Below are 12,953 nucleotides of genomic sequence, written 5' to 3'. Positions count from 1 at the left end.
ATTGAAACAAAGTGCTATTATCTGCATACTGACTTCTGTGGAATTATTGGGCGTTCTCTTCTGTTTCCAACTTGGAGCAGACGTGGAAATACTTCTTAAAAATCCAGATGCACAGCGATACAGCAAGGGCAGGTTCTAATCTGTCATCTTCGTCTTTAGAGTTTGCTCAATGCATCTAAGCCACGCTATTTTAGTTTTGGGGTTTTTTTTTTTTGGTTTTTTTTTTAAATGACAGTTTATCTGAGCTCAGGGAATGAATGGATAACGTTACTATTTACATAAGCTCATTGTGATCTGTCTCGGTAATGTAATCAAATTAGGGTTAACTGCAGCTGGAGAATGCCAGCTTGTAAACTGTTTTTCAAAAAGAATCACATGGTGTTACTTGACATGTTTAGTATACATTCAGGAGGCTTTGCAAAAATTATAGCACATCCCTAACTAATGTAACTAAGTCGGGATTCTGTTGCCACCAGTTCGCTGAATCCAGGAAATGAAATGCAGCAAAACTCATCAGCAGTCGGAGGAGATACACCTCCAACCAGATTCCTGAAGCACAAGTTTTTCTGACGTGGCTGCTGCTGACATGTTGTCTTTCTTTTGGCTAAAATCAACATATCAGTTGATAGAAGAAGCATATGGTGTAAATTTTGAGTACATTTAAGAACATCTGTGTTAACTGCAAAAGTGCAGCCCACTGTAGACGTCAAGCACTATATTTAGTCTTATGGCATTTGCATGAGATGAAGTCCAGCCTGGGCTAAGATTACCCAATGAGTAGATTTTCAAAGTATCTTTTGTTATTCTTATTAATAAACATCGCATCTGGTACTCACTTTCCCTCTTTCTCCCTTTCTCATGTAATTAGGAGGTACTATTTACATCACAGAACTGCTGTCAGCAAGTTCTCCTTTGGTCGCAGAGAGCCATCTCCCAGGACAGTCCTTGCCCCTCAGAGCTCTCAGACACTTTTCATTCCAAGCTGGGAATGCAGAAGAAGAATTTTGAAATTTCCTCTGCCATTCGGGAAGGTTTCCGCAGGCTCCGTCGGAGCCTGGGCGCTGGTTTGGCAGCAGGAGGTGTTGGGTTCCGTCCCCTGTCCCTACACGCACGTGGGACCCGCCATACCCCACCCGGAACCAAACCATCCCAGCGCCAAACTCTGGGCCTGGTCTGTTCACTGGGGAAAAGAGGAAATTCGGACACATCCAGGTATGGGCCGTGTCCAAGTGGATGCAGAAAGTCTGTGGCAGAACTTAGTCCTTACTGTTGAATTTTGGAGATAGTCATCTTTCTTTATAAAATTCCAGTGTAACGGAGAGGTGGAAAGTATAATCTTGTAAAAAGAGTTCTTAGTCTCCCACTACTGCTCAAATATCTTTTCCCACACATAAATGGTCTGATAGTTTGAGTGTGGAGATGGTTCCATCAAAACTAAAATTCTTCATGGAATCAGGGTTTGTTTCCCCAGAAGTACTGCGATAGAAAGAAACTGAAAAAATATTTCACCTTGTCAAAAATCAGCCATTTTGAAATATTCTGAATGACCGGTTAGATAAACAGCCACTGCTGCTTTTCTGTAGAAGTACCACTTTTTGAATACATATGAAGTACTTTTTACAGAAATTCTGTTCTCTAAGAATTTTGAAATTCGGGATCTGCTGTGAATTGAAGGGAAAAAAAAATAAATACAGTTTGAGAAACAGAACTTGCCCCTTGAGCGCAGATCTGTCCAAACCAACAAAAGGAAGCTTGTGTTGGCATTCGGATTCAGACTCGGGAATTCCTGACTCTTAAGCCTGTTTATACAGGACTATACCACAGCCCAATTTGCACTTCATTTTAATTTTTTTTCCCCTCTACGTTTATGGTCATGTTGAACGGGTGGATTATGCACTCTGAATGCACATACTTAACCAATTGTATTTAAAGATTTTTTTGCATATAATAATTATAGTTAAGTGTCTTCATTTGGAAGCAGCGGTCTTCCAGGAAGGCTTTTAAGTCATTCAGCATAGGTGTATTTATATTACAGCTCTGAAAGTTTCATGGCCTAATTCTCAAAAGGCTTTTGAGGGTGGCTGGTTCCCGGTGAAAGTAACGGGAGCCGCGAGTGCTCTGCACTCGAGAGCAGTCAGCGATTCCCCAGCAGCTCGGCGACACGTGCTCCTGACTGCGCGTGATACTTAACTTCCAGTATTTCAGGCTGAGATTTCAGCATGTGTATGCGCACACAGGGGCGCAGGAACACACACAGATTTTTATTGCTCTGGTATTCACCTCTTGGTCCTATTTCTTTCAGCTACTTTCTAAACCGCAATTTCAGTATCTATTAGTTGTAAAATACAGAATGGTTTAGGATTCTTACTATTTCAAACATGACACGGTGTTATTACAGCTGAGCTTGGAGATATTTGGCAACATTTCTGAAATTTGTAAATTGGTCGATCTCACCTGGGCATGGTCAAGGGGGTCCAAGAACTTTGTGCCAAATCCTCAGCTGCTGCAACACAACCGAGCTTCCTTGATTTTGTCAGAATCAAGTCAACTTACACCAAGAGAAGACTTGGCCCATTATCGTTTTATCTTGGGTTTCCTTGCATTTTGATCTCTGTTCCTTGGAGCTTTTTTCAACTCTTCTTTGGTAGCCAAAATACATTGCCTGGGCCCAGAAGTCTTGAGTCCCTTGACCCCACCCTGGCACTTGAGTATATGTTTAACCTCAAGACATCTGAGGTCCCCGCTGAGGTCAGTGAAGCTGCTTAAATACGGCTGCTCCGTCAAGTCCGTGTAGAGTGTGTTTATCCTGATTGGGGCTACCCAGTCTGATATAAAGTTTAGGTGCTTGACCTCCCCGAATGCCTGCTGACCTAGATCTAATCAGAGGTAGAACACAGCAGCGTTTTAGTGACCTGTATCACCCCACCCCTGTTGGAGGAGGAATTAAAGAGCTTCCTGGGCAGCTGCGGGAAGCGCTGAGGGACCGAAGCATCCCCGGCCCCACGGTCAGTCCCTGCCGTTGGGATGGGGCTGCCGGTGCGCTGGGAAGCTCTTGGCTGAGCACCTGGCTACAGGAGGCGAGAACATTCGTCTTTGTGCGTCTTTGTCCCAGCATTGCACAGGGACGCTGAGAATGCGATTGTCACCAGCCCTGCCCCTGTCGCCGCTCCCGGTGGGGCGCTGGCAGGTGGCTTGGGTCACTCGCTTTCAGAGAGCCCACAGGTCTCCATCCTCTTCGTGCCCATACTCCGCATCACCCGCCATTCGGGAAAGCAACGCACGTTCTCGTCAGACAAATCTAAAGAAATTATTTATAGAAGCTACAGAAAACCTTAATATACGTGGGAGAATACAATAGTAGTTCTGGTAGAAGCCTTCCATCTAACTTCCAAAATGTCTGTGTCGCCCTTTTGCGGTTGGGAGTTTTGGCCTTTAAGCATAATGATGATAATAATAAAAAGTACTATTTTATAACATTCTTAGATGCAATCCAACTTAATTTTTTTTCTATTTTGTTTTTTCATAGCAAATACTGACTGATCCCGAGGTGACGTCCCAAGAGGGCAATATCAAAAAGGTAGGATACGGATCAATCTTATGCAAGTTGTTTTACTGTCCGGCTTTGAAATACACCCAGACACTTTTTTCTGTACTTACTTTTGAACAAAGGTGTGTATCGGAATGGCGACGTAAAAGTTTTCCAATATTTGCTGTTGCTTTTTTGGATTAAGTATTGTGGTTCTATTGGCATATTTTTCTGTCTTTTTGTGATTCCAGTATTTATGAAAAAGAAAATAGCAGTTTGAAGTGTTCCTTGACTCAGCTACAGTATGAACAGCTACCAGTCCAAATCGAAAAACCTCATTTACCTCTTTTCCAGTAAAAGAAAATGTTGGTCCTTTGTTAAAAGTGCTAAATTTTTAGAGGTCACTTCACCATATAAATGTGGCTTTGGTGAAGTCCAAAGGAAAAGGAACAGATATATGAAAGGATAAAATGTAGCTCATATGATGCATTACCGATGCTTTTCATCACATTGTGATGCTTAAACTATAACACTGACCAGAGAAAAATGTGTTCCAAATACAGCCCAGCTGTATAAATGTCTTCATAGTAGCTGTGAGGCAGCCTCAACACTACGTATTTCGGTAGCCAGTCTGCTATTTTGGTTGGGGTTATTCTCAGCAACACTAAAATGACATTTTTTCCGTGGCTGTCTTTTGGTTAACGGCTTTACTGAAGTGAAGTGTTACAAGCCACATTTGATGATAGCCTCTCTGGATGTCTAGAGGTAGCGCGTCCTTGTTGAAATAATGAGCCGGCTGTAATTCTTTTCATATGCAATTGTCTTCTAATGGCTTTTCACAGTTCTACTCATAAAATATGAGTTTTTGAAAGTGGAACGTATTTTAAATCGGAACTTGCAGCAGCTGCCATTTTTATTCATCCATTTAGGCCAGCTTCAATACTGTTTCTTAGCTCTGAAAGCTAAAAGGAAACACTTGTTTCACTCTGACAAACAAAGTGAAATGTAATACTTGTCAGGCTCCAGAGTTAGTTTGGGAAAAGGTATTTAGACACGCGTCCGGTATGGACCATTCTAGTCTTACCATGTCGAGAAAAATAAGCTTTTATTTTAGAAAGCCAGGCCACCAGTATGAAACGTCCCTTGACCATCCAATGACCTTGCAAAGGACCTGTCGCAATACGCCTGAACTTTTTACCTTGTTCATCTCCATAACTCATTTGGTGTTTGTCTCTGCCTCTGTGGGATCCTTTTGTCTGAACAGACATGGTGACAAGGTGGCAGGTTCTTATTATCACAACGCACTTACCACAAGGCTGGAGTGAATTCTCCATGGCTCGGGACTGCTCAGCTATTTCTTTCTCAGTCTGTAATTACAATATCACAATAAAGTTCTACATCCCTACCTCACAGAACCCACATTGCCCTAAAGAGAGCAGGCTTTCCAGGAAACAACGTAGAAGGAAATGTTGGACTGGCAGCTCTGTATGTTCAATACATGGGTTTGTATTTAAACTTCATTACTTTTATTTCAAAGGAGAATGTTGCAAAAACTCTGGGTCTTTGAAAACTACTGTGTCCTTAAATATTTTCCCGTACAGCAGGTATGAAACTGGACAATGATGATATTTGACAAGGGGGGAAGGACCGGCCTTCCACTTCTGTCTTTTAAATGCATTGTAGAGAAGCACTAGTGGGAGTTTATGAGGTGATAAATTTATTGAAGGATGGGCAGTAGGGTTTTACAGCTAGGGTAAAAAAGGTCAAAGCAGTAAGGTAAAGAGTTCAAGTCTAAACTTTATGGCTTGTGAAAAGGCTACTGCTAGACAGCTTTTCAGTCAGAAGAAAATGAAAAATAAAGAATGAAAAATCATTCTGTACAATTTTTGTAGTATCTTAAAATTGTTTGTAAGTAGTACTCTAGCATTTTGCTCCAGTGGTACAAAACCCTCTTGGGAGAAGATTTCCTTTTCCAACCTCTCTAAATCATTCAGTTGTCATATCCCTGAAGACACAATAGTTGAGATTTGACTTCAATTTATTCCTGTTCCTTCAGAGATAAGTTGGTGGGGAGAAGGTGACTGAAGACAAATGTAACTGTAGTGGGTGGGCGAATTCAAACGAGGAGAGAAGGAAGTCGGAGCCAAACAGAAGGACCGTCATTTTCAGTGGCTCCTTTGACTGACTGTTGTATCACAGGTTCAGAATTGGGTAGTAACAAGGACTAGAAGGAGAAAAAAGATCTCTAGAATGCAGAGAAAATCTGTAAAAATAGTAAAATAAAAAATAAAAAAATAGAGCAGGGAAGGGAGGCTTGATAGGAGTGGGGGGTAGAGAAAGATGCACAAGAAGCAATCTCTGCTCTAAGAATTGACCCCAGGATTATTTCTGCTGTTCGGCTGCCCGAAAAAAAAAGCTTGATTATGTAACGTTTGATAAACTAAAAGGCTGTGAAAAGTCTGAAGATGCAGCATAGCAGGCTCTATTAATATATATTAATATATTACACTATTGTATGGTAAAGCAGGTTCTTTTTTTGGCTTGCAGCAAAATAAGAAATATTTTCCCACTATGCCCAGTATTTTTCAGTTTGTATTACTGTTATTTCTGCTGGGACCACTAACACCAGAAAGCTGATTTGTTTGTTAGTGGTTGTCTCACAAGAATTAAGATTTCTAGCAATATTATTAAAGGCTCTATATCCAGGATCATTTTTCTGTATCTGGAAATGTGCCGTGCCGTAGACTGAAGCGTGGTTGTGGTCCTACCAAGTTTTCCTTTTGTCTGCTTCGCTTGCTGGTATTTAGTTTTAACTTGCACAAATGCACATCAGCTCCTCATGCTGTTCGTTTAATTTTAAATAATCGATTGTGGAAGTAATGCTAAAATTGGAGATTTACTTTTTTAGTGAACTGAATGCACACATTCAGAGAGGTGCACAAATATGTAAGTTATACCTGTGGGCACGTTGTCCTGTATTCCCAAACGTCTTTTTTCCCAAGCCATCTTTCTGCAGTCTGTTTATTTTCCTTAGAGAGCAGCTCACACATTCTGTTGCTCTGAATTTTCTAAGCTTCTCCACTGCATTCAATACGTTGAAAAAATCAGGTTGTTATCATTATCTTCATTGTCGTTCTGGTTTAACTGTGAGAGGGAGATGAAGGACGTAGACTTCCTCTGGCAGGAAGCAAGGCCAGTGTCCGTTACGAGACACCTTTTTTCCAAGGAGCCATGCTAGGTGTATTTATCTCTCCTCTAAAAGTCACTTTGGCTGATGGTTTGGGGCGCGCAGTGAAGGAGGCTCTGTGTATAGAGCTGCCGGCCAACCTCCTCTGGATGGGCTGTTTTTCTGACCGTGGTGACAAGAGACCTCAGGGACTTCTCTCTTCTGTAGACTCTCTATTTAGTTTCTGTTTACTTAGAGGGAATAGCCTGAGGGGCTACTGGAGAGAAAACATCTGTGGGAGATAATCTATAGAGTTATCTATCTATCACTCTTGTCGACCCTGTCTCCCCTGAGAGCAAGCTGAGAGACTTGTAATAAAAAGGCATCGCTGAAGAGGCTTTAGGGACAAATAAAGAGACATGTTAAGGGCCAGCTGAAAAAGGATAGAAGACATTATTAAAGCTCAATAGCCGTCTTATCAAAATCCAATAGGATAGGCATTTGGCAAAAGGCTTTAAATTTATTCTTTGACTTTCTCGAGAGCTTGAATTTATCCATTAACAAGAATGTAGTACACAGGGAGCGGGAGATGCTATCGGCTTCAAAAGAGTTGGATTCGATCTGGTATTGTACAAAACGCAACAACAAAAACTGAAGAAAAAACCATTTTTTCCCCCTACTTTGGCTGACTTCATACTTACGTTGCAAAATACTAGAAGCTGGTAACGTGTAATGCTGGTGACGCTATAAACTAAAAGTAATTTATTCAGCATGGTAATTTATTCTCTACTCCCAAATCACATGTTTATTTTTTTTAAATAAGGTTACTTTAGAAACTGTGTGAGATGAGAAATCTTGACCTCTTAGAAAGCATCAAGTAGTAAACAAGGAACCTAGGTAGATGGAAAGCTTTTATTCCTGAAACAAAAGTAAAAGCCAAATAATGTTTTGTTACTGCAGATACAAAGCGGGGTAGGGCCATAAATCTCTCTAGCTTTATTATTATATACAAAATGCTACAGGTCACAGGAACCATCTGATACTTCAGAAACACATTGTTCACACAAGATGATTGATTGATAATTATGATAATTTGCAAAATGATTATTTGGGTATTATAACCATAGTTTGTCCCACTGGATTGCTGTGAAGACATTTTCTATATCATGGGCCGTCAGAAATGGCCTCCGGCAACAAGGGATATGGCAGGGTCTGGCCGGTCTCTCCCGGTGGGACCTGTAGGGCTGATGAATGATGACCCAGAGGAGTAAGAAATCAGACTTCAATAAGCAGTCAGGAAGGTAGTTAGAGAAGAGCAAGGGAACTGTTAACTGTCTTTTGTGGAGCAATTACTGGCTGGGCCATACACCCCCAGGCCTCGGCGCAGGCTGTCGTAATATTCTACACGCAGAGAGAGATCGACTTCCAGATTTTCACCCGAGCTCTTTAAAGTTCCTGGATTTGCGGCACTTCGCATGAAGTACATTTGCATTTCTGCACTTTATATACATTAGGAATATATTTATTCTCTGTGTCTGGTAAAAGGTGTTCTAAAATTGGTAGTAAAGATTTAAAAATCCGAATTTCAGTGATACTTCTTCACCTTTCAGTTCTGTGTATTGAAGAATCAAACTCCCAATTCTAGTGGTTTTAAACCAGTCTTCATACTTACTGAGAATTTACACTAGTAACCAGACCGAATCGGTTTTAAAATATCACCTGCTTTTGTGTGCTTAAAATTAGCTTAGAAAAGGAGAGCGTGTGGTTATAAAATGTACCATTGAGAGCTGGGAGACAGGGCTGCGCGGCGACCAAAGCTGGAGGTTAATGATGCTTCACAAACCCCTGCGAGATTGTGGAACAATACCCAGTTATCATAGTTAAAGTCCAGTTTCAACACGATCACTGCCTTACAGTTACTATTTAAGAAAGAGCTTTAATTTGCTTGCTTTATAGGTTGTATCTTTATGAAATAAAGGTATGTTTAGCTGCCACAAACAGAGACAGCTTTGAGTTGATTTTTATAATCTTTTCTTGAATAGGCTTGCGTCATTCCAATAAGCCCTGGACAAAAGAGTGGACAGTTGTCTGAGAGTCTTTTTTATAACATTTCTCTCTTTCCATTGTTGGGGAGCTGCTAATAAAAGAACCAGGAGTCCATTAATTCAGTGAATGAACATATAGTAAAGTCAGTTCCCTCTTGAGAACAATAATGTTGCGGTCAGCTTAGGTTTCCATGGAAACTAAGTACTTCTAAGAAGTTTGCATCCTTGATTTTGCTGAAATGAAGCATGTAAAGTAAAAAAAAGGTGTAAGGCTGGCACAGAAAAGTCAGCAAAGAAAGTGATGGTTAAATTATTTTGCAAGAATAACATTGTACGTTTAATTTCTGTGATACAGATGTTTGGGCTTGATTGTATAGAGCGTGTGTATGACAAATGATTCCGTAAAAGGCCTCTGGGGGTTTTGGACCTATAAATCAGGCCACGTGAAGAAGATGAGCAGTGGTTAAGTTTGCTCTCTCTGTATCTCCAGTACGTTCCAGTCAACTGTAGCCACGTGCATCGCAAGAAGATGTAAACAGCCTGCCCCAGCACGGGGCTGTGTTTCCAGCGGTTTCCATAGTACAGATGATGAGGGTGGTTAATGGCAATGTACCGTGTTCTCTCCTGGCAAGTTAATGCAGAGTATGGATATGGTGTGAAAGCCTCATACAATTTTAAATAGGACCTTTTTGTAAATCAAGTTGGTTCTTTTCCTCCCATCCACTGGAGGCGAGTTCATACGTAAATCACTCCAGCCACCAGTGCAAACCAAAGAGCAATGGTGTTGATTTGTTCTTTTAGCGCTAATTTAGAACCTGCTGTCTTATGTTTGTGAGTCGGTGAATTGCTGTAGCTGAGAGGAAAGTGTCCGAAACGTATTGCCGAGCTATTTATACGCATTGTTCCAAATGACACGCATCTCTGCTGAGCAATATCTCTTAAGATAAAAGTGTCCTTTCAACTTCAGGCATAGACGGTTATGAGAGGTCACCTTGTCTTCTTATAATGCATCTCAGCGTAAACACGCAGGCGTTATGGTGGCCTCGAGTGATTAACAAAACCAGCTAAGTTTTTTGGCAGTGAGGAGGCGGGAGGCTGTTCCCTTGACAAACCAACCCAACCCACCCGCATGGGCGTGCGTCGGGGCTCTGCTGCATCCCTCACTCGGAAGCGCCAGGAGGAGAGGCAAGGCCAAACTGCTGCCTTATTTAAGCCCTGGCCCCACCAGTGGTCTGCTCGAAGGGGGAAAAAAGCCAAAACCACTCCACTAGTAATTTATAATAAGTGTCAGGGTCATATTTCAGCATCAGTGCAACCTCATCTCGTTAGGGCAGAAATGGTAATTCATTAGCTAGCTGTCAAGTAATTCATTCTATTCCGTTTTTGTGCAAGTGCTTCAAAATATCTTACGTTCTGTGGCCGGGCATTCGTAGAAGAGCCTGTTCAACTGCCCGTCCACCCCAGGTTCTCCACCCGGCTGGGTCGAGCTCTCCGTGGGAGCTCACCTGAGACCTGCGCTTCCCGAGGGCGGGCGGCTCTGTGAAACGATGCCCATAAAGGAGAATTTTTGGGACGTTCTGGCGGAGTAATGGGTTATGCTAAAGATGTATGCAAATTTCAGATGTAGAAACTTTTTTTAAACCCCACACATCTGTACTTTGGGTTTGTGAAAACAATCACAACCACACGTTAACAGTTTTAACAGTTTTCTCATAATCCTGCTTCTCTCTGTGTGTATATCATTTTAGTGATTCCTTGTTGAAAAAACACATGCCATATCATATGGGAAATGAACAATACTTTGCGTACGTGTTTATTCATTTGAATCAAGATATGTTTTTAATTGTGTGCATATCTTTGAGCACGTACTCTTTTTTTTTTTTTTTTTTCTGCTAACAAAATGAACTGCAAACTGAAAGACTGGCATTTATGTGCCGCCTGTAAGACGATTACTAGTGAAATAATATTCTGGATGATTAGGAGGTATTACAGCCTCTACTCAGTTTAAAAATGCCAGAATGCCCCAGAGATCCCCATGAATCTGCTGCCAGCCGGCCCCTGTCAGAGCTGAAGGCAGCACTGTCTGGAGCCCAAAATCAACTTCAGGAAGGTCATGTGAAAGAAAATCCTCAGTCATCAGGAAGCCCTTGGCCTCGTGGCCTTTCTGACATTTTCTGACAAACCTTAAATCACCAGAGTAGACAAAACATCACAAATTTTGGAATGATAGCCTCTGGGATTTCAAAACTGTATGTTAACGGGGAAGGTAACCCCCCCTCGGTCCCCTCGGCGGTTCCTCCTTGGCTGCAGCGATGCCGGAGCGTTCCCGGGACCGGGGCTGGCTCGGAACCGCGCCGGGACCGCCGGCAGCACGAGGGCGCTGGGCCCGGTACCGCGGCCATGAGGGAGCCGCAGGCACGCCCGCGTGTGCGTTACCACCAGTTATTTACACAGCACTGGGAATATCCATCAGTGCTGTAAGAATAGATTGCAGCGAGCGGGACAGGTTTCTGTTCCAGGCTGAAATTCGGAATCGGGATTTATTGTATATATTACATACATTAGAGAAGCCAGATGGTTCTGTTAATGTAATCTGTGATCTTGAAGGTGTGTGCAGTATTCGGTTAATCACATTGTGCAGCCGTTAAAGAGAATATATATCAGGTAGGAGGCCTATTAGAGCTCGCGAGCTAAAAAGAAAAACCTGGACAGTAATTGGGGAGGAAAGAAAAGGGGGGGGAGTAGCAGGGAGAGTGACTCAAAGTTGGCTCCTTGCACCTACGGTGCTGCTTTAAAAAGGAAAAAAGAAAAGCCAAAAAGCCAGGGAACTGGATGCCAGTGACCTATAATTAAATATATATATCATAGCAAAACCAGAAAATGCTTTTGTTCTTCCCCCCCCCCCCCCATATTTTGCTCTAGAAATATATCAAGGGTTTACAAAGCAGTAAAGATATGACTGTTGTCCCACGCACGTTCCGGGAGTGCCGTATATTTTGATGATGCCAGTTAGATGGGCTTTTAGATTAGATGAGGTTTTTATGAGATTATAAAATATGTGTTCTGAATAAAACCCCAAATTTATTTTTCATAGGGCAGTTTTGGGAGGCAAAATAATTACTAGAAGTCAGCTATTCAGTGATGTTCAGTAGTACCTTCTGTCGTTACCCATGGCCATTTCAGCATGCAAGAGCAGCGAATTAAGTTCATTCCCTTTGCTCTTTGTAGTAGACACAGCAGTTGCATGAATGAGCGCTGTATGCTAAAACCTGCATATAAAACCAGACTTATTTGAGGGTAATGAGCAAATTTTGGCCCCACGTCTCAATGATTGTCTTCAGAATTTTTTTACTCAATATGGATGTTTCTTTTCCCAACACCATGAGTTTTCAAAACTTTATTTCATTTCGAGTTGGGCCAAAAATACTTCACTTAAACCTAATTGAGTTATACTTTCAGATTATTGCCTTTAACTTCTGATAAATTTTAATTTCTGTGAATACTTTGACTTGATCAAATTGTAACTTTTCAACAAAGTAGTTTTGGGTTGGGAAACGTACAATCAAATTCTAGTCTTAGCTGTAATTTCTACTCCAGTAGCAGTGAGCATTTATATAGTACTTAAACTGATGGGGACCTGCCGAGTCCAGAGTCCAGAAGCCCCTGAATGCTGATTCAGAGACACAAGAGCTTGTGGGGCTGATTTTGTCCTTCCCAAGGAGGAGATAAAGCAGCAGTTGAGGAAATTGCAACATCTCCAAGATCCTACACTGGCATCATTAATTTTCGGACCTACCCGTTCAGCCGGTGTTAGCCTGCGCTGGCCGGGGCAGTGAATCTGTGTGCCCTGGGCTGGCAGCTCCGGCTGGCAACCGAGATTGCGCCATGTCCAGAAAAACGGGACGTAGCCTCTGCTTGCATGGATCCGCTTCCCATTTTATGTTCGGCAGGTTCAGCGTAAGGGTCAAGGGACCTGCTGAAATTGGCAGATCTGAGTATTCTTTCATGCGCGTGGGTGTATCTCAGAGTAATGGTGAGAAGAGGGACAAAGTCTGAACAAAACTAATGCTATTTATAATTACCTCAGAGTTGTTCAGGGTGACCTACGAGTTATTTCTTCGATTGCAACCGGGAAGACAGACATGTATTTTATTTTTCTTCTGCCCACTAGCTGATCAGCAGTTTCTAAATTTAGCAGCTCGTGTCAGGATTCGTA

General features: G+C 42.0%; 1 protein-coding gene across 3 annotated transcripts in view; it reads left to right on the top strand.

Annotated features, from left to right (window-relative positions):
* Positions 1-12,953, top strand: part of PRDM16 (PR/SET domain 16) — a 333,612-nt gene that overhangs the window by 164,932 nt on the left and 155,727 nt on the right. For all 3 annotated transcript variants that reach the window (XM_054222392.1, XM_054222391.1, XM_054222393.1), the window contains exon 3: positions 3,527-3,577. In XM_054222392.1, the coding sequence (XP_054078367.1) occupies positions 3,527-3,577 (51 nt within the window). The remainder of the gene's footprint in view (positions 1-3,526; positions 3,578-12,953) is intronic.

Source organism: Rissa tridactyla, chromosome 16 (assembly GCF_028500815.1).
Source record: "Rissa tridactyla isolate bRisTri1 chromosome 16, bRisTri1.patW.cur.20221130, whole genome shotgun sequence".
Lineage (NCBI taxonomy): Eukaryota > Metazoa > Chordata > Aves > Charadriiformes > Laridae > Rissa > Rissa tridactyla.
Note: the sequence above shows the minus strand (reverse complement) of the source record. Positions and strands in the feature narration are given on the sequence as shown.